This window comes from Dipodomys spectabilis, unplaced genomic scaffold, assembly GCF_019054845.1.
Source record: "Dipodomys spectabilis isolate Male_0828 unplaced genomic scaffold, ASM1905484v1 ptg000231l, whole genome shotgun sequence".
In the NCBI taxonomy this organism is placed as follows: Eukaryota; Metazoa; Chordata; class Mammalia; order Rodentia; family Heteromyidae; genus Dipodomys; species Dipodomys spectabilis.
The window spans coordinates 7,028,374-7,047,253 of NW_024870908.1; the positions used below are offsets into that span (position 1 = coordinate 7,028,374).

The 18,880-nt window shown below is 59.6% G+C and overlaps 2 protein-coding genes across 2 annotated transcripts; one reads left to right on the forward strand and one right to left on the reverse strand.

The window, feature by feature from the left end:
- Positions 1-1,214: 1,214 nt before the first annotated feature.
- Positions 1,215-7,536, reverse strand: Znf205 (zinc finger protein 205). The gene is made up of 6 exons (XM_042698139.1): positions 7,447-7,536; positions 6,671-6,806; positions 4,471-4,684; positions 4,132-4,244; positions 3,529-3,649; positions 1,215-2,534 (listed from the first exon to the last, which is right to left on the reverse strand). The coding sequence occupies exons 2-6, from the start codon at positions 6,725-6,727 to the stop codon at positions 1,360-1,362; spliced, it is 1,680 nt and encodes a 559-aa protein (XP_042554073.1). The 5' UTR covers positions 6,728-6,806; positions 7,447-7,536; the 3' UTR covers positions 1,215-1,359.
- Positions 7,537-13,963: 6,427 nt separating this feature from the next.
- On the forward strand, positions 13,964-17,739 carry Zscan10 (zinc finger and SCAN domain containing 10). The gene is made up of 6 exons (XM_042698480.1): positions 13,964-14,359; positions 14,554-14,806; positions 14,956-15,032; positions 15,462-15,513; positions 16,097-16,662; positions 16,795-17,739. The coding sequence occupies exons 1-6, from the start codon at positions 13,964-13,966 to the stop codon at positions 17,737-17,739; spliced, it is 2,289 nt and encodes a 762-aa protein (XP_042554414.1).
- Positions 17,740-18,880: the final 1,141 nt, after the last annotated feature.

Consider the following 18,880-nt stretch of genomic DNA (forward strand, 5'->3'; position numbering starts at 1 on the left):
TCTGGGTGTGGAGTGGCTCCGGCCTTGGTTTCCGCCGCTTCTCCTTCCGGTCTCTGCCCCTCCGGTCCCTGAAAACACAGTGCCAGGGCTGGTCAGAGCCGCAGAGCCCACCCCCGGCTCGCCGGAAGGGATGCCCTGGGGTGGGCTCTTCTTTTTGCCCGCTTCAACGAGTGGGCGGAGGGGCCGAGGGGCTGCAGGGCCGGAGCTCTACACTGAACCATGCACTCTCAAGTTCCATGCTATTCCTAATGAGATGTTTTACATTTGTCTGGTACTGTGAATCAAAGCTCCAAATATGTAAGCACTCTACCAATTAGGAGCTAAAAATTACAATGCTCATGTGCAGATAGAAATTTTGGCATAAAGAATGATTGCACTGGTGACTCACAACTGTAATGCTAGCTACTCAGGAGGCTGAAAATCTGAGAATCATGGTTCAAATCCAGCTCAGGCAGGAAAGTCCCTGATTGTCTCCAATTAACCATCAGAAAAACTGGAAATGGAGCTGTGGCTCAAAGTGGTAAAGCACCAGCCTTTAGCAAAAAAGCCCAGAGACAGTGCCTAGGCCCTGAGTTCAAGCCCTATGACACACACACACACACACACAATTGCAGCTGGCCCAGTGGTGCATCCCTGTAAATAGTTATTAGGGAAGCCAAAGTAGGAGGATCAAAGTCTGAGGTCCCTGAACAAAAGCAGCACACCTGATTTTGAAAAACAGACTTTAAAGGGAGGAAAGAGGCTGTGGGAGTGTAGCTCAAGTGCTAGAGCTCAGGGGCAGCACCCAGTCCAAGTTCATGCCCCACAACTGACACACACACAACCAATCCCAAAAGTTCAGCCAGGGTTTCTGAGACAGGAGACGGGGGCAGAGAGTAAACACGGATCAGCTGTTCTCAAGTTGTCCATGCCCTGCTACCACTAGGCCGTGAGTGCCCCTGAGACATGCTGGTGGCAGTGGGGGGCTTGGCCAGGGCCCACGGGCCGGAAGAGCTGGTCTCGGGCTTGGAAACCTGTGGGGGACGGGAGCCTTTGCTTAGAGACCTATGTTCCCGAGGTTCCGAACAGAACACAGACACATACCCAACCTGGATGAGGGGCAGAGATGGCGCCCAAGCCAGGAGCGGCGACACGGGGCTGACCGGGGACACCCACGGACTGGGACACGCGTGACACAGAGCCCCGGGCCGCAGCTTGAGTTCTAAGGCCTTTAATTCACCCCGAGCCTTCCCTTCCGGTCCTCTGTCTCCCCCACCCCAGACCCGCACCTCCCGGCTCCCTTCCCTCATCCCTCGGCTCGTCTAGGTCCTCCTGTCTGTCCATCCGTCCGTCGGTGCGGGCACACCCGTGCCTCCCCCGCTAGGTGGGGGCGGGCGGGGGCGCGGCCAGCATGAGCACGGCCAGCGCGCGGGGCCCCGCGGCGTGGATCTTCTGGTGGCGCTGCAGGTTGGAGCGGCGGCTGAAGCGCTTGCCGCACAGCGGGCAGGGGTAGGGCCGCACGCCGCGGTGCGTGCGCTGGTGCGCGGTGAGGTGCGAGCTGTGGCTGAAGCGCTTGCCGCAGTCGGGGCACGGGTAGGGCTTCTCGCCCGTGTGCGTGCGGCTGTGCGCCATGAGGTTGGAGCGCTGGCTGAAGCGCTTGCCGCACTCGGGGCACGGGTAGGGCTTCACGCCCGTGTGCGTGCGCTGGTGCGTGACCAGGGCCGAGCTCTGCGTGAAGCACTTGCCGCACGCCGGGCACTTGTGCGGCTTGGCGCCCGTGTGCGTGCCCTGGTGCGTGACCAGGTCCGAGCGGCGCGTGAAGCGCTTGGCGCAGCGGTCGCACGCGTGCGGCTTCTCGCCGGTGTGGATGCGCTGGTGCTGGATGAGCGTGGAGTGGTGGCTGAAGCTCTTGCGGCACGCGGGGCAGGTGTACGGCTTCTCGCCCGTGTGGATGATCTGGTGCTGGATGAGGTGCGAGCTGCGGCCGAAGCGCTTGCCGCAGTCGGCGCAGGCGTACGGCTTCTCGCCCGTGTGCGTGCGCCGGTGCGTGGCCAGGTGCGAGTGCCAGCTGAAGGCCTTGCCGCACTGCTCGCACCGGAACGACTTCTTGGCGGCCTCGCCCCCCGGGGCGCCCTGCTGCTCCCAGCCGTCGCCGGCCGGCCGGGGGTCCCGGGCCGGCCCCGGGATCTCGCCGCTGGCGGGGGTCGGCGGCCCGCACGGAGGGTCGGCCTCGGAGGCCCCGTGCGCCCCGGCCCGCGCCGCCTCCGCAGCTCCTGGCCAAGAGACAGGGTTGGTCCGGCCACACACGGTTTCCGACCGGCCGCAGGGGGTGGGGGGCAGATCCGAAGGCCCAGGGGAGGGCAGCGGGGACCCCGGGGGACCCAAAGAGGCAAAGGCCACCCAGCAGGGAGCGCAGACGGACCACCTCAGCCAGAGGAGCTCACCTGAAGCAGGGCCTCTCCTCTCCTTCCCAGCTCCCGGTGGCCCGCCCGAGCAGGAAGCCTCTCCTTTGCCCGGCACCTGGGGGGCCCAGAAAGGCCTGCCTAACGGAAACGCTGCCCAGAGGGAGAGACCGTGTTACCCCAAGACAGCCACCCACCGACAGCCATGCCCCCAGCACCCCCCCCAAAAAAAAAATAAAGTTAATGAGACAAAACTAACAAAATTAAATGCACACTAAAAATCCTCTTGGGCCCCGGCACCGGTGGCTCAAGCCTGTCAGCCCAGCTACTCAGGAGGCTGAGATCTGAGGATCGTGGTTCGAAGCCAGCCGGGGCAGGAAAGTCTGTGAGACTCTCATCTCCAATAAACCACTAGAAAACTGGAAGTGGAGCTGTGGCTCAAAGTGGTAGAGCACCCAGGCTCTGAGTTCAAAGCCCCATGTCAGACTATCATAACGCAGGGAGGGGCATGGTGGTGAATATCTGGAATGCTCCTAATACCAGCCTTCTAGATGCTGAGGCAGCAGACCCTGGGTATATAGATTCTGTCTCAATCAAAAAAAAAAAAAAAAATCCTTCTAGGAGGCTCCTAGAGTAGCTGGGTGGTAGAGGGCTTCCTGAACGCAGGAGGCCCTGGCTTCCATCCCCCCTTCCACAGTGGCAGCCCACTCTAGTCCTCCCAGCGCTGAGCTGGCCCTGCCTGTACTTTTCCTGAACAGAAGCAGGATCTTTCAAGGTCAGCCTGGTGACTCCCTTTCCTCGTCCTACCCTGTGGCAGGCCCAGCTGCAGCAAGCGGGAAGGACGGTCTACTTCTGAGCTAGCACCTGGCAGCTGGCCACTGCTGTGGCCACCAGCCATGGCAGTTCAAACTCAAAAGACTACTCAGTTTCTCTCACCCCATTTCTAGTGCTCATCAACCCCTGGGCTTGAGATCACAGATATAAAACATTTCCATCCCTGTGGAAGGTTCTAGAGAACAGTGCTGTTTAGATCAACAGTGAGAGGGAAAGGAAGAGGGGGATGGTGTGGAGCAAGGCAGCAGGGGCCCCTCCCTGACACGCCAGGGCCTCGGGAAGTTGGGAGGTTGTGTGGCAGGTGAGCCGTTACCCAAGGCTAGCCCGTTTCTCTTCTGCAGCATGTCCTTGTAGACGCTCTGCTGTGCGTGGTCCAGCCTTCCCCACTCCTCCCGGGACAGGTACAGAGCCACATCCTCAAAGGTTACTGGCATCTGAAACGACATCCAACACCCAACTGATGGTGGGAGAATGACAGTACCAAGTCACGTGGCAGGAGCCCGGCCTGGCACTCAGACCTGCCGGTCAGGCAGCAGAGCCCCTCACAAAGCAGGGTGTCCAGGGGCCACAGGTGAAGCTCAGGATTTCCACGCAGCCTGCTGCCACTCCCCGGCTCACGCTCGGCAGAACAATTCCCCATCGGAGGCCCAACTCTCCGTTTCTGCTTTCTCTCTAGCCCTGGGCAGACCTGACCGTGGGCCCCAGGCCTCTCAGATGGCCAGTCCAGCAGCACTTCAGTGAGCACCCTGGACAGCGGGTGCCCTGTGGGGTCAGGCCAGCTGGGGTCCTGCCTTCACAGGAAGGCAGGAAGAAGGGCTGAGCAGCGATTGAGGGGAGCTGGGCCCTGCTACTGTGTAGGGATGGGGGGCGGGGGGAGGAGGAGGGAGGGAGTAAAGAAACCTTCAGAGACATTCACCTGCGACCAAGCTGTGAGGAGTGCTGCAGCCATCTGCCTGTCTCTGGTCCTGCCTGGCCTGCCTCTGGTCCTCCCTTCTCCGGAAAGCATGGTGGTCAGGGGGGAGGAGAGGGCTGCAGGAGGGGAACAGTCCTTAGTGTGGGCAGCACTTCCTGCCATGGCTCCCCCCAAGCTGCCTCAAGCCCAACTCCCAGCCTGACTCAAGAAGAGGGTCAAATGCTCCAAGGTTTTAAGGGGCCATCTAGGAGAGTCAGGCAGACAGGAAGTAGGAATCTGGGTCCCTCCCAAGCCGAGCCCCACCATCCGCAGGAAAGCACCTCATTGGCAGCTCTCTCCTACCTGCACCAGGCAGGAAGAGAGCTTTTTCTTCAGAGCCAGGACTCAGTGGTCCCCACTCCCCAGCACCTGGCCTTCTGGTGTCCTGCGAAGTCGCCTCAGGGTGAGGCTCTTCTGGCTCTGACTTAATCTGTGCTGACGCCCGAATGGCTCCCGGGGGCACTGGCTCCCCGTGTCTGCTGAGCATTTCTTGACAAGGATGCTGGTGACCTGGGACCTAGGAATAACAGCCCCCATCAGCATCTGGCTGGAACTCAGGAAGACCGGCTGAGAAGAACACACACCCAAATGGCCTGAAGGGTTGCCTGCTTCTTGCTGTCCAGCTCACCCAGCACCATGGGTGGCAAGAGAGAGGCCCGCCAAGCCTCCACCACCATGGAGGTGAACAAGGTGCCTGGTGGGTTGTTATTTAATTAATTATTTTATTTTGCCAGTCCTGGAGCTTGAACTCTAGGTCTAAGCTCTGTCCCAGAGCTAGCACTCTACTTGAGCCGCAGCTCCACTTCTGGCTTTTTCTGAGTAGTTTATTGGAGATAAGAGTCTCATGGGCTTTCCTGCCTGGGCAGGCTTCGAACTGCAATCCTCAGATCTTAGCCTCCTGAGTAGCTAGGATTACAGGCAGGCATGAGCCACTGGTGCCTAGCTGCTGCTATTTTTTAATACTCAAGAAAACCAAATGGAGCAGATTAAGCTGGATCCCCTCTCAAATCCACCTGAAACCTCCAGGTGCAACCTTATTTGGAAAATGGATCTTTATAGAAGTAATCAAATTAAGGATCTTGACATGAAATCATCCTGGACTTAGCATAGGCTCTAAATCTGATGACACAGGTACTTACAAAAATAGAAATCCCCAGATAGGCATAGTAGGACATACCTGTAATCCTAGATACTCTAGAGGCTGAGATTTAAGGATCACAATTTGAAGTGAGCCTCTGCAGAGAAGTCTGTGAGAGTCTATCTCCAAATAGCAAAATGCCAGGTAGGAGGCATGGCTCAAGTGGTACAGCACCAGCCATGAGTAAAAAAGCTGAGTGAAAGCAAGTAGCACTGAAAGCAGGTAGCACTGAGTTTAAGCCCTGGTATCAGCAAACACATACAAATGAAAGTTCACTAGACTCCATCTCAACCAATAAAAAAATAAGTGAGCACCTGTTATCCTAGCTACGCAGGAAGTACCGTTGGGAGTAGAGTGGTCTAGTCTGGTTTGGAAGGGGGGCAAGACTCTATTCAAAACATAAAAGTAAAAACAGCTTGAGTGGTAGAGCACCAAGCAAGCTGAAACCCTGAGTTCAAACTCCGGTACAGCTGAGGGTGGGAAGGAGAGAATAGAAAACCTAGAGATGGCGTGAGATGGAGTGATAACACCAGCCCGGGAGAGCGAGAAGTAAAGAGGAAGGAAGGCCCTCCCAGAAAGCCTTCGGCGGTAGGGCAGCCAGGCTGACCCCTCAGCCTCTAGCAAGGTTAAGGGAATGAATCGTGGTTGTTTTAAGCAGCCTGCTTTGTGGTAACTTGAGACCCAAGCCACAAGAAATCAGGCAGCTAGGGTCCAGAGATAAGACACAACGCACAACCACAGCACGAAAACTTCTGATATTTCCTTCACCCTGAGAGGCCTCTTAAAATCCCCAACACCAGTGGCCTTGTCCTGGGAGTTTGGACCTATCCCTCCCTTGCTCCTCTACATTTGGGGATTGAAGGGAAATGCCCTCGGAATCTCTGGCTGCCAGGCCAGCAATGCCCCTGCTCTGACTGATGGATCCAAGTCTCTTCACTGCCTGCAAAGTGCCACCTAGTTAAATGAGACTGCTGCCTGATCTAGAAGGTTCTAGGTGGGTTCGATGGCAAGTAATTTATTATTAATTACTACTGCACTTCACAGATTACATCAGTAGAGAATGCCATGCACGAGGCCTGCCCGGTGCCTTGCACATCAGAGGCGGGTGGGGAAGGGACACTGCACAGTGGCACCGCCTTTGAAAATAGTAGCAGCAGTACGCGGTGTACGATGTATTTATTTATAACCAATATGGGTAAAGGGCAAAGTAAAAGTTCACAGTGAAGGGTAGATGGGGTATAGTTGCTATCACCCAGCTCACTCATCTACCAACCCTGCTCTCTCGGTGATTCTCTTAGCTCCATCCAGACACCCAACTTTGAAAAGTCCTCCCAGGATCCTCCCTCACCCAAGGCAACAACATACCTCTTCCCCTTTCTCCTTAGTCTCAGAAGCCCTCAGGCTTTTGCCATCTGCAGACATTTCCAGTTCTGGCTAGGAAGGGAAGCAAGTTGGTTCTCTCTTCTGCTGGTCAAGCTCCATCCAGTTTCTGGCCTGGAGTCTGGAAAACAGAAAGAAATCAGCTGGCATTTCCCCGATACCTCCTAAGTGTCCAGAAAATCTCTGTGCCCACTCAGAGCTCCCGAGTCCCAACCAGACAAGCAGTCCAACTGGGCCTAATCCAGTTCCCCTGGGGCAACGGATTTAAATTCTGTCCCGAAACATTTCTGTTGTGCACTGTCCTTTTGGTTGTTGAACCACGAGTCCTGCGTCTCAGGGCGACCTGCTCAGGAAATGCAGGGGCTACGTGAGAATGGGGGGGGGAATTTAAAGAGATCCTCCAAAAACAATCTGGGGGGTCCCGCCTGTCACCGCCAGGGGCACCCCAGCCGCTGTCCTCAGGCCCCGAGCCCGGGGTCCCGTGCCCCACCCCAACTTGGAGCCCCTCCGGGCAATCCAGAGAGACCAACCCATCCACTCTCAGCAGACCCCCGCCCCAACGGCCACGCCCACTTCCGGGGGTCTCTGCTTCTCACTGCCCCCCCCTCCCGGGATGGGGGGCACGCCCTTCAACTTCCCAATCCCAGATCCAGGCCCCCTTTATCCCGCCAGCACGAAACCCTGCGCCTCTGACCATGTCCTCTGCTACACACTGCACACCCGCGCCAGGCTCGGGTGCCCGCCCAGAACCGCCTTCTTACCAAGGTAGCGATGCACAGGGCGCGGGAGGTGCAGGGCCGCCTTCCCCGGGAGGAGAATGTCTGCAGCCCGCAGCCGGAGGATGGGGAGAAAACCGGGTGGAGACTGGGATTGGGGACAACAGGAAGTCCCTCCCAGATCCCGTTCCCCACACAGGCTGCGAGCCCACAGGGTTCCCAGCCTTGAGGGTTCCGCGTCTGGGGTCCCGAGCCCCAGCCGCACCTGTGCTCGGCCGGGCGGTGGCTCCCAGGTCCTGAACCCTGGCTCGTGAGGATGACTTCACCCAGCAGGTTCCTGCGAGGCCCACCCAGCCGGGGGGCGATGGCCTTCGCAAAGAAACCACTGCGGACATCCCCAGAGGAAGAGCGGCAGCTGCTGGCTGGAGCGGGCAGGCCCCATCTTCCCGGCACACGTGGCTTCACGCCCTGTCCTGGGGGGGCCCTGAGTTCACTGAAGGCTTCCCAGGTTAGTGGGCCTTGGGGTTCCTTCCCAGACTGGCACCTTCTCTCCCCCCTGAGACTTAGAAACGAGGGGAACCCCATCTCCCCGCAGCCCTGAGCGGGTCCTCCGTGGCCGCTGCTTCTCCTCCGCGCCAGCTCAGGGGACCTGGGGGCTCGCAGCGCCTGCCTGAGTTTCAAAAGTGGCAATATTTAAACTTGCCAGAGTTCCTGTTCAGTAGATTTGGGGGAGGGGTTCACACCCGTAATCCTGACCACTTCGGAGGCTGAGGTCTGAGGACGGTGACTCGAAGCCAGCCCCGGCGCCGGTGGCTCACGCCTGCCATCCTAGCTACCCAAAAGGCTGAGATCTGAGGATCGCGGTTCGAAGCCAGCCTGGGCAGGAAAGTCCGCGAGACCCTCATCTCCAATAAACCACCAGAAAACCGGAAGTGGCGCTGTGGCTCAAGTGGTAGAGCGCCAGCCTGGCCCCAGGCCGAGTTCAAGCCCCAGGACCGACAAAAAAACAAAATCCCTAAAAACGCCCGAGATCCCCGGAAACCCCCGAGGCGCGGACGCGACCGCGTGCCCAACCCTAGCCACGGGACCCGGCGGCTGCAGGCCCGGGATCCCCGCGCGAACCCGGCCCACACGCGCTCCGCCGATCCTCGAGCCCCGACGCGTCGCCTAGGCAACGACACGCCCCGCCCCGCCCGCGCGCCAGATAGACGCTTCGGATTGGCTACACTCTGAAGACACGCCCCCTGCCTTCCCGCCCCGCCTCTCCAAGCATTGAGCCGCCCTCACCTGCGCGCCCGCGAGGGGCCGAGCAGCCCGAATGGAAGGCTGTCCCCGGGCGCACGCCGCCAGACCGGTGTCCCCGCGATTCCCGTCCGGCTTTTCCATGGCAACTTCCGGTTTGCGCGGCTCTCGCGTTGATACCTCTGGCCCGTTCTGAGACAGGGGCACTTCTGTCCTACCCGTGGAGAAACTGAGGCTGCCTGTGAGCCATCCTCTGCCGGAGAACGACCGGGCCAGGTCGGTGCCCGGATCTCCGGACTCGGGTGGAGTCTGCCCCACGCTCACCTGCATGGGGTGTTGTTTCGTTTCAGAAATGGAAATAAAGTTGGGGGTGCAGCGTATGCTTATTATGTGTGAGCCTCTGGGTTCACCCCGGGTACTAAAGATCAGACAGACAGACAGACCAGTGTGGTACATGCGCGTTAGAGTTTTGTTGTTGCTGATTGTTTTCTGTAGTGTGTGTGTGTGTGTGTGTGTGTGTGTGTGTGTGTGTGTGCTGCTCCTGGGGGCTTGAACTCAAAGTCTGGCACTATACCTGGGCTGTTTTTCTTTTTCCCCTCAAGGCTAGAGCTCTACCACTTGAGCCACAGCGCCACCCAGGACCTCATGCATGCAAGGCCAGCACTCTACCCCTGAGCACCTGCCCAGCCCCGAGCCAGTGTTTACTTCATTTTTTAATTTCACATTTTTGAGATGGATCTCATTGGTTTTACTGAGGCTGACCTTAAAAGCCCTCAATCTTTCCGAATGAATGAATGAGTGAACGAATGAATGAATGGGACAAAGTACTGGTCCCCACGCAATAGACCATTGGCTAAATCCCACCCTGGGTCAAGGTTGAAGAACGAAGGAAGCCTGGACTTTCTCCCTGCAGGGGCCTGCCTTTCCCGCCTCCCTGCTACTTTTGGCTGTTCAGTCAAGGTAGTCTCTGCTTCTCTGTGTGTTCCCGGGAAAGGTCCGCGGTGGACGCGCTGGAAGTCCACGTTCACCTCACTCCTCGCGGCGAGGCTGTGGGCCAGCTCTTCCAGGCAGACACTGGCCACAAGGTTGGTCCCTTCCCCGGAGGCCACGCTCCGGGTGGAGTCCGGCCGCCCCCTCCTCCCAGCCCGAGTCTGCTGGAGGCCGGCGAGTCCCTTTCCTCCCTGCTCCCAGATCCAGAGGCGAGGCCCGTCTCTCCTCCCGCCCCCCCGCCCTCCCGGGAGCAGAACTCGGCCTTGCCCTTCGGAGCTGCGCAGGGAAACTCCGAGCAGCTGAGAACCGCGCCCGCCGTGGCCCCGCCCCGACAGACCACGCCCATGGATAAACCACGCCCACCCTGAAAGGACACGCCCATTGGTGGCCACGCCCCGGGCGGGGATCCCTGGACGGTCCGCGCCCCCTGAGCCCGAGCCGGCGGCCTGAGCCTCGGGCGCCTGCAAACTTGGGGCGCCCAGGGGCTCCCCGCGGCTGCTTAAGAAGCCTTGTTGCGCAGGCGCCGTACTGGGCGCGGGCGGAGGACACAGAGACGGACGGGCGTCCGCATGGAGGTCCAGAGAGGCCAACCCTGGACTGTAAAAAACAAACGCGGTGCGGGCGCCGCCCTCCCCGCCCTGCCCCGGGCTCGACCTCATTCCTAACACTTGGCCCGAGGGCACTGGGGCCTCCGGGGTGGCGGCACCCGGCCCAGCCTCGGCCGAGATCGGTCACGGGAGTGAACACCGACCCACCGCAGGGACTGTGCATGGCAGCTCCCAGCCCCAAAGAGCCCAAGCCGCTAGCCCCGACGCAGGCGCAAGGTGCTCTGGCTGGGAGGGATCCTTAGACTTTCCCAGGCCAGCCCCTGACTGCGTTTGTCTTTGGCTCCGCCCTTTCCCCCCCCCCCCATCCTAAACTGGGAGGTCAAGGGTTAAACTCTGGGCAGCCCCTTCAACACCTGAATGGGACTGGGGCCGGCCGCTTCCTGTTCCATTTCCCCCCCAGTCCCTCTCCCGGCTGGCCAAGGCTGCGTGTGGCCCGGGTGCCCTCGGAGAACCCCCAAACGTCTCTGCCTCTGTCGTGGGGAGCTGAAGTGGTGAGTTGAAGGCCTTAGGGTTCAGGCTGGAAGGGAGAAGGGGACGCCAGGCCTTGGTGGCGGGGAGGGGGCTGGGAGAGAGTTTGGGGAGAATGATGGTGGGTGTGAGGCGCTCAGGGCCAGTGGCATAGGTGGTCCTGTGGCCGTGGGGGGCATCAAGGTGAGTCCAGGGACCTCCTGTGACACCAGGGAAGGCAGGTGACACGCGGGCCTGGGTGGACCAACCAGCCCCCACTCAGAGAAGCTCGACTGACAAAGATGAGCGAGTGAGACCCCTGGAAGTGCGTCCTGGGAGAAAGGGACGTTTCTTTCCCTATCACTGGCTGTAGCGTGTCACGTTGTCTGGCAGGGTCTCATGGCCGACATACTGCTCCCACCTCCAGCAGCTCCATTTCTCAGGGCTGCAGACTAAGCTAGTGAGAAGTTGGTGGCCTTCCTGCCCCACACCCCGCAGACCCCCTGCAGACACGCATGTTAATAGAGCTTTTGTCCTGGAAGGGGGGGGAGGGCCAGCTTACTTGCTTGAATTCTACCTATTGCAAACCTTTGGGGCTTGAGACTCACCTGGTGTGGCTTTGCCTGTAGGCTGCAATTTGGGAATCTTGTGATTGCTTATTTGTGCTGAGATATTCTGCCTCTTGTTAAGAAAGAAAGAAAAAAAAATCTCTCCAGTCTGGGAGGAACTGTGATCCTCTGTTTCGCAGAGGTGGGGGTTCTAGAACTACATTTTCATCTTAGAGCAAAGCTTTGCTGCACGAGGTTTGAATGTGAGTAAGGCACCCCTGGTTTTTGCTCGTTAGATTTTTATGATAATGATGATAATTTATCACCCAGGCTGGGCCAGAATGAAGTGAATCTCCATGAGGGCCTGCCCGCTGCTGGAGGGCAGCGCATGGAGGTGATTGGTGCTCTAGGTTTTTTGCACGTGTAAGGTGCAAACACTGAAACAAAAGCCCATTTTCTTGAACATTTTTATCAAAGATCTTCTCCGCCCCAGACAATGTTACACGCTTCCCTCGGTTCCTAGGACTTCAAGGGAGGCACTGTTAGGAGAAAAAACAAGAGTAGGAGGCGTAAAATGAAGCCATGACCTCTGCAGATCAGACTGAGCTTTAGTGAGCATCGGAGAGGGGTGACACTCGTTCCCCGGAGTCAGATCAGGAAAGCGGGGCGCGCGTGAGTGGGGGGAAAGGGAGGAAGAGTTAAATGGGTCGCAACGAGAAGTGCTCAGTCCATGACGGGGTTTCTAGTCATCTGCCCGGTGGACACGGAAAGTGCAGTTTCCACCTTTTTGGGGAGGAGCAGGGTGTAAAGCTCCGGGAGCTTCTCCCGGGAATTCCAGCCTTTGGGCGCGGAGGGCGCCTCAGGCGCTGCCCTTGCTCCTGCCTTGCCACTGTGAAACCGCGGGAGTCGCCCGACCCTGACTAGTGTAAACCTGAGGCCAGGAGGACAAATATCAGAATCCCGATTGTGGCTCAGCGACGGTAGGTGATGTGTTCTGGGGTTCCAGAAGGATGGGGGGTGGGGCGCATCTGCATTTAAAAGAGCAAAGGAGTTTCGTTCAAGGGCCCAAAATTTGGAGCAAGCTGGAGTCCTGGCTCAGCAGTCAAGCCAGCTTAGCCAGCGCAGTGGGGTGGAGGCTGGTTGAATTCAAATCCCAGCTCTGCCCCAACCCCCACTCCCAAAAACTCAGAGCCAGGTGGACCTCTCCCACCTCCGTGGCAGGGGCAGGGCTACCTTCTAGGGTGGGGTCCATGTCTGGACCCTGAAGCTTGGGGGGGGGGGTGTCCTCAGCTGCCCCCATGGCGAATAGCACCAGCCTGGGTACGCTCTGGGGCATAGCACTGCCCTGCCCTGCACTGAGGTGGGGGGGGAGTGAGCCTCAACCTCTCTTCCCATCCCCCTGCTTGAGATTCCCTTTGGGGGTGGGAGGGTGGGACCGGTTTGGAGAGATAACAAAAGTGAGAGGCTGCCCTGAGAAGCTTAGGCCGGCGGGGCGGGGTGGGGGTGGGGGAGCGGGGGGGGGGGGGGGGGGGGCGGTGTTGGCTCTGGGGTGCGGAGCTTGTGAAGGCCCTGGTTTTGATCCTTAGCCTGGTAAAGAGGGAAAAAGCTTAAGCCTCCTGGGTGGTGCTCTGGGGATTAAATCAGCAGGACCGACTGGAGTCCTGGTGCTTGGTGCTGAGTGTAGGGCCATCCAGTCCTCTCTCCCCCAACCGCCCCCCCCACCCCAATTCACCCCCCAAAAGAACAACCCTCCAATCTGAGTCATGGAGCAAGAAAGTAGCTGGGCTGGCCTGGGCTAGGAGGAGATGACGTGCAAAGCAGTGCCCCCTGGTGGCCATTGGAAGACACTTTCCCTTGCTAGAGGCTTGGGTGACCATCCCCAAAGGGGTGATACAATGCTTACAGTGAGATCCAGAATGTGAGAAGGAAAAAATAAGAAAGGATTATCCCGGCGCCGGCAGCTCAGGCTTGCCATCCTAGCTGCTCTAGAGGCTGAGATCTGAGCACGGCAACTCTAAACCAGCTTGGACAGGAATGCGCATTTTTTGTCAGTCATGGGGCTTGAACTCTGGGCCTGGGCACTGTCCCTCAGCTCTTCAGCACAAGGCTAGCGCTCTACCTCTTGAGCCACAGCACCACTTCCGGTTCTCTGGTGGCTTATTGGAGATAAGAGTCTCACAGACTCTCCTGCCCGGGCTGGCTTTGAACTGTGATCCTCAGATCTCAGCCTCCTAAGAAGCTAGGATTGCAGGTGTGAGCCACTAGATCCTGGCCCAACTTTGCCTTTTATCTGCTGGAGGGCTTGATCTCTTTCCGTCTCTTTGTCTCGCTGTCTTCTGAGACATAGCCTTTCCCTCAATCTTACCATAAAGCTGGGGTTCTCCATCCTCTTTTCGCCTCCGTTTCTCAGCCTTCCCAGTGTTGGGATTACAGGCTTGAACCACCATGTCCCCGCGTGACAAGTTTCTTGGGTTCCCTGGGCCTCCATTTCCTACGAAGATTCCACTAAATGCCCACTGCTGGGGAAAACTAGCCACACTGGCTGTCTTCCTGCAGATCGCCGCGACGGCCAGCAGGGGCCGTGCTGCTCCCATCTGACACCTGGAAAAAGATCCTAACCCGAGGTCTTCCATCTCACAGGTGTGGCAGCAGAAGAAAGGGCTGTGCCTTAGCAGGTATCCATAGGAGGTGTCACCTCCCTCCCCGCCCCCACCGAAGGCAGGCAGGATGCTTGCAGAGCCCGTGCCCGCTACCCCAGAGCAAGAGCAATTCCGGGCTATCAAGCTGGAGGATGAGGAGGCTGCTGACCAGGAGAGTCACGGGCGGCCGGAGGCCAGGCCTCGGCCTGAGGTAGCCCACCAGCTCTTCAGATGCTTCCAGTACCAGGAAGACATGGGGCCCCGGGCGTCCCTGAGCCGCCTGCGGGAGCTGTGCTGCCACTGGCTGCAGCCATCTCTGCACACCAAGAAGCAGATCCTGGAGCTGCTGGTGCTGGAGCAGTTTCTCAGCGTGCTGCCCCCGCACCTGCTGGGCCGTCTGCAAGGCCAGTGCCTCAGGGACGGCGAGGAGGTGGTGCTGCTGCTGGAGGGCGTGTCCCGGGACACCGGACACGTGGGGCCACTGGTGAGAGACACGCGTGCGGTGAACGCTGCCCAGCAGGAAGGGGCTGGGGTGGGGGACCTGGGACTGACCACCCGAAGAAGAGATCACTGAAAACCCCGCTTTCTCTCCCATTCACCCCCTTTTGCCCCCCTGCTCCCCTTGGCTACGCTCCTCTCCGAGAGTCAGTGCCTCCTAACATGGCCGTGTGTCCACAGGATTTTAGTTTCAGCTCTATCAAGAACTGCCCTCTGGAGGAACAGGGGGGGCCTGCCCAGGTCACCAGCCACAGCCCCAAAAAAGAAGCGCCCCCCGAAGAGCCCTCCGTGCCTCGCCCAGTGAGCGAACCGCCCCCATCCCAGCCTGGCCCTGCCAGGCCTGCGGAGCCTGCGGAATGGAGGCCTGCTCCAAGCTCCAAGCCACCACTCAGCCCCGGGCCGCAGAGGACGCTTTTCACCCTGCATGACAACAGTGAGAAGCTGGGGGTGGGGGGAGCTGGGCTTGGTGGGAAGAAGCTGGTGGCTTCATGGCTCTGGGTGATGGGCACTGCCGTCTGGCGGCCACTTAATAACAATACTACCTACTAATAGCAATTTCTTCTTCCCCCACAACGCGGTCAGCGCCCCAGGACCACTCATGGCCAGAGGAGAACTCTCGAGATAAGGAGATGGCAGCTAAAGAGCTGGCAGCGGTGCTGGTGAGCTGAGCGGATCCCTCACCCCAGGCCCTTGTATTTATTTTTTGTCCATCATGGGGCTTGAACTCTGGGCCTGGTCGCTGTCCCTCAGCTCTTCAGCTCAAAGCGAGCACTCTACCACTTGAGACACAGCGCCACTTCCGGTTTTCTGGTGGTTTATTGGAGATGAGTCTCATGGGACATTCCTGTCCAGGCTGGCTTTGAACCCCGATCCTCAGATCTCAGCCTCCTGAGTAGCTAGGATTCCAGGCATGAGCCACCAGTGCCCAGCATCCCAGGCCTTTTTGAAACATGAGACGATTCTCTACTCTTTAGTGTAGTAGCCACCCATGTGTTCACTAACTGCATCTTGGAAAGAGCTTCGTTGCCCACAGATCACAGCGCCCATTCCTCTCTCACTTGGTGGGGGGGTCTTTGCTTTTGTTATAGGAGACCTTGTCTTTTGAGGATGCCCCAGAGAAGAAGAGTGTGTACCCTCATGGTAAGCAGTCCTTCCCTCCTGTCATGGTGGCCAAAGGCTTTGCCTGCAGCCCCAGACACAGCCACTGTGTGTGTGTGAGAGAGAACTGGGGTTTGAACTCAGGGTCTCCCACATTCTCCCTTGGCTTTTTTGCTCAAGGCGGGTGTTCTACCACTTGAGCCACACCTACTTCCAACGTTTTGCGGGTAAATTGGGGTAAGGAGTCTCTCCAATGGGGTTGTCCAAGCTTGCTTTGCAGTATGATCCTCAGCTCTCAGCCTCCAGAGATTGGACATGGGCAGGGTCCTAGGTGTCTTTTCTCTTCCAGACTTCTCAGGTTTGGTGGATTCCCGAGAGGTTTTGGAAGAGGGTGATTTCCTTGTTTGCTCCCCCTTTTTAATTGTGTGTATGGGTATTGTGGGGAGGTGGTCCCGGGGCTTGAACTCGGCCTCACAGTCCCACGTGGCTATTTTCCCCTTCAAGGCCAAAGCACACTTCCACTTTACATTTCTGGCTCTTTAGTAGTTAACTGGAGAGGAGTCTCTTGGAAGGTTCTCTCTGAGCTAGCTTGGAACCACGATCTCCCTGTTTGCTTCTTTCCCAGAATTCATAAGCCGAATTACAGACAGCGAGGACTTTAAACAAGCAGAGCCCAAAGGAGCTGCCTGGCCCCCGATCTTCTCAGCAGAGTCCCCCGCAGACAGCGCGGTGGTGGGCGGGGAGCCTCTCCCCGCGAGGCCGGAGCCGGAGGCGGGCGCCGGGGGCAGCGCAGGCGCAGGCCGAGCCGCGGGCCGCGGGGGCCGCGGGGCCGCCAAAGCCGCCAAGCACTTCCTGTGCACCGAGTGCGGGGCGAGCTTCCCCAAGCTGTCCCGCCTGGAGGCGCACCAGCTGAGCTCGCACCCGGGCCACCGCTCGTTCGCCTGCCCGCACTGCGCCAAGACCTTCGGCCGCAGCTCCATCCTCAAGCTGCACCTGCGCACGCACACGGACGAGCGCCCGCACGCCTGCCACTTGTGCGGCCACCGCTTCCGCCAGAGCTCGCACCTGACCAAGCACCTGCTCACGCACTCGGCCGAGCCCCACTTCCGCTGCGCCGAGTGCGACCAGGGCTTCCAGCGCCGCTCCAGCCTGGTGCAGCACCTCCTGGCGCATGCCCAGGACCCGGCGCGCGCCCGGGACCCCGCGCATGCTCAGAACCCGGCGCCCACCCGGGACGCCGCGCATGCTCAGGACCCGGAGCCCGCCCGGGACTCCGCGCATGCTCAGGACCCGGCGCCCGCCCGGGACGCCGCGCATGCTCAGGACCCCAAGCCCGAGCCGGAGGCCCGGCCGCCTGTCTTCCTGTGCTCGCGCTGCGGGCAGACCTTCCAGCGGCGCTCCAGCCTCAAGCGGCACCTGCGGATCCACGGCGCGGACGGCGCGGGGGACGCGGCGGCGGCCGGGGCCGGCGCGGGCCGGGAGAGCCGGCCGTACAAGTGCGCCGACTGCGGCAAGGCCTTCCGGCGCGGCGAGCACCTGGTCACGCACTGGCGCGTGCACACGGGCGAGCGGCCGTTCTCCTGCCGCGCGTGCGGCCGCAGCTTCACGCAGAGCTCGCAGCTGGCCAGCCACCAGCAGGTGCACTCGGGCGAGCGGCCCCACGCGTGTCCGCAGTGCGGGAAGCGCTTCCTGCGCCGCGCCGGCCTGGCCCGCCACCTGCTCACCCACGGCGGGCCCCGGCCGCACCGCTGCGGCCAGTGCGGCAAGACCTTCACCCAGACCCAGGATCTGACCCGCCACGTGCGCAGCCACACCGGGGAGAAGCCGTGCCGCTGCAGCCAGTGCGGGGAGGGCTTCAGCCAGAACGCGCACCTCACCCGCCACCAGCGCATCCACACCGGGGAGAAGCCGCACGCCTGCGACACCTGCGGCCACCGCTTCCGCAACAGCTCCAACCTGGCCCGCCACCGCCGCAGCCACACCGGCGAGCGGCCCTACGCCTGCCCCACCTGCGGCCGCAGCTTCCGGCGCAACGCGCACCTGCAGCGCCACCTGGTCACGCACACGGGCGCGGGGCCCGAGGTCGAGGCCCCCCAGGAGTGCCCCGAGTGCGGCAAGAGCTTCAGCCGCAGCTGCAACCTGCTGCGCCACCTGCTGGTGCACTCGGGCGCCCGGCCCTACGCATGCGCGCAGTGCGGCCGCAGCTTCAGCCGCAACTCGCACCTGCTGCGCCACCTGCGCACGCATGCGCGGGAGACGCTGTACTAGCGGCCGCCGCCCCAGGTACCTGCACCCCCCAGGGTCCCTGCGCTGCACCTGCCTCTCTCTTTCCCCACCACCCCCGGAGCCACATCCACCCCCGGCCTCTCTTCCTTCCTGGCCTGTGAAATGTATTTCAAATGCCCAAAGTAAAATGGCCTTCTTGAGACCTGCCCTTGTTTCCTTTGGTTATGGAGTCCATTCTCGGCTGCACCACAGAGCCCATCCCACGGCCGGCCGGCGCCCTCCCCACCAGGACAAGGCGAGGTCTCTCTTCTGCACATCTCCCTACATCCTTTGTGTGGGGGACCAGTGGGAGGTAGAGGTGGAGGATTTGGGTTTGAGGTCAGCCCCGCCTGACAAAGTTAGTGCAAGACCATGCAAACAAACTAAGCTGCATGCTGGTGGCTCACACCTGTGATCCTAGCTACTCAGCACAGATCAAAACCAGCCCAGGCCGGAAAGTCCATGAGACTCATCTCCACTTAACCACCAGAAACCCAGACATGGTGCTGTGGCTCAAAGAAGTAGAGGGCCAGCCCTGAGCAAAAAAGCTCAGGGACAGCACCTAGGCCTTGAGTTCAAGCCCCATTACTGACCAAAAAAAGAGCTAGATGCCAGTGTCTCATACCTGCCAGATAGGTTTTTAAAAAATACTGAAAACAGGGCTGGGAAGGTGGCTCAGTGGTAGAGCGCTTGCCTTGCATGCTTGAGGCCCTGAGTTCGATTCCTCAGCACCATGAGGCCCTGAGTTCGATTCCTCAGCACCACATAAGCAAAAAGAAAAAAGCCGGAAGTGGCACTGTGGCTCAAGTGGTAGAGTGCTAGCCTTGAGCTGAAGAGCTGAGGGACAGCGCCCAGGCCCAGAGTTCAGGCCCCACGACCGGACCCAAAAAAATACTGAAAACAACCGGGTGCCAGTAACTCAGGTCTTTTATGCTACCTACTCAGGAGGATGAGATCTGAGAAGTGTGTGGCTCAAAAGCAATCTGGGCAGATGATTTTTTTTTTTTTTTCTGTCAGTTGTGGGGCCTGAACTCTGGGCCTGGGCGCTGTCCCTCAGCTTTTCAGCTCAAGGCTAGCGCTCTACCACTTGAGCCACAGTGCCACTTCCAGCTTTTTCTGCTTATGTGGTGCTGAGGAATTGAAC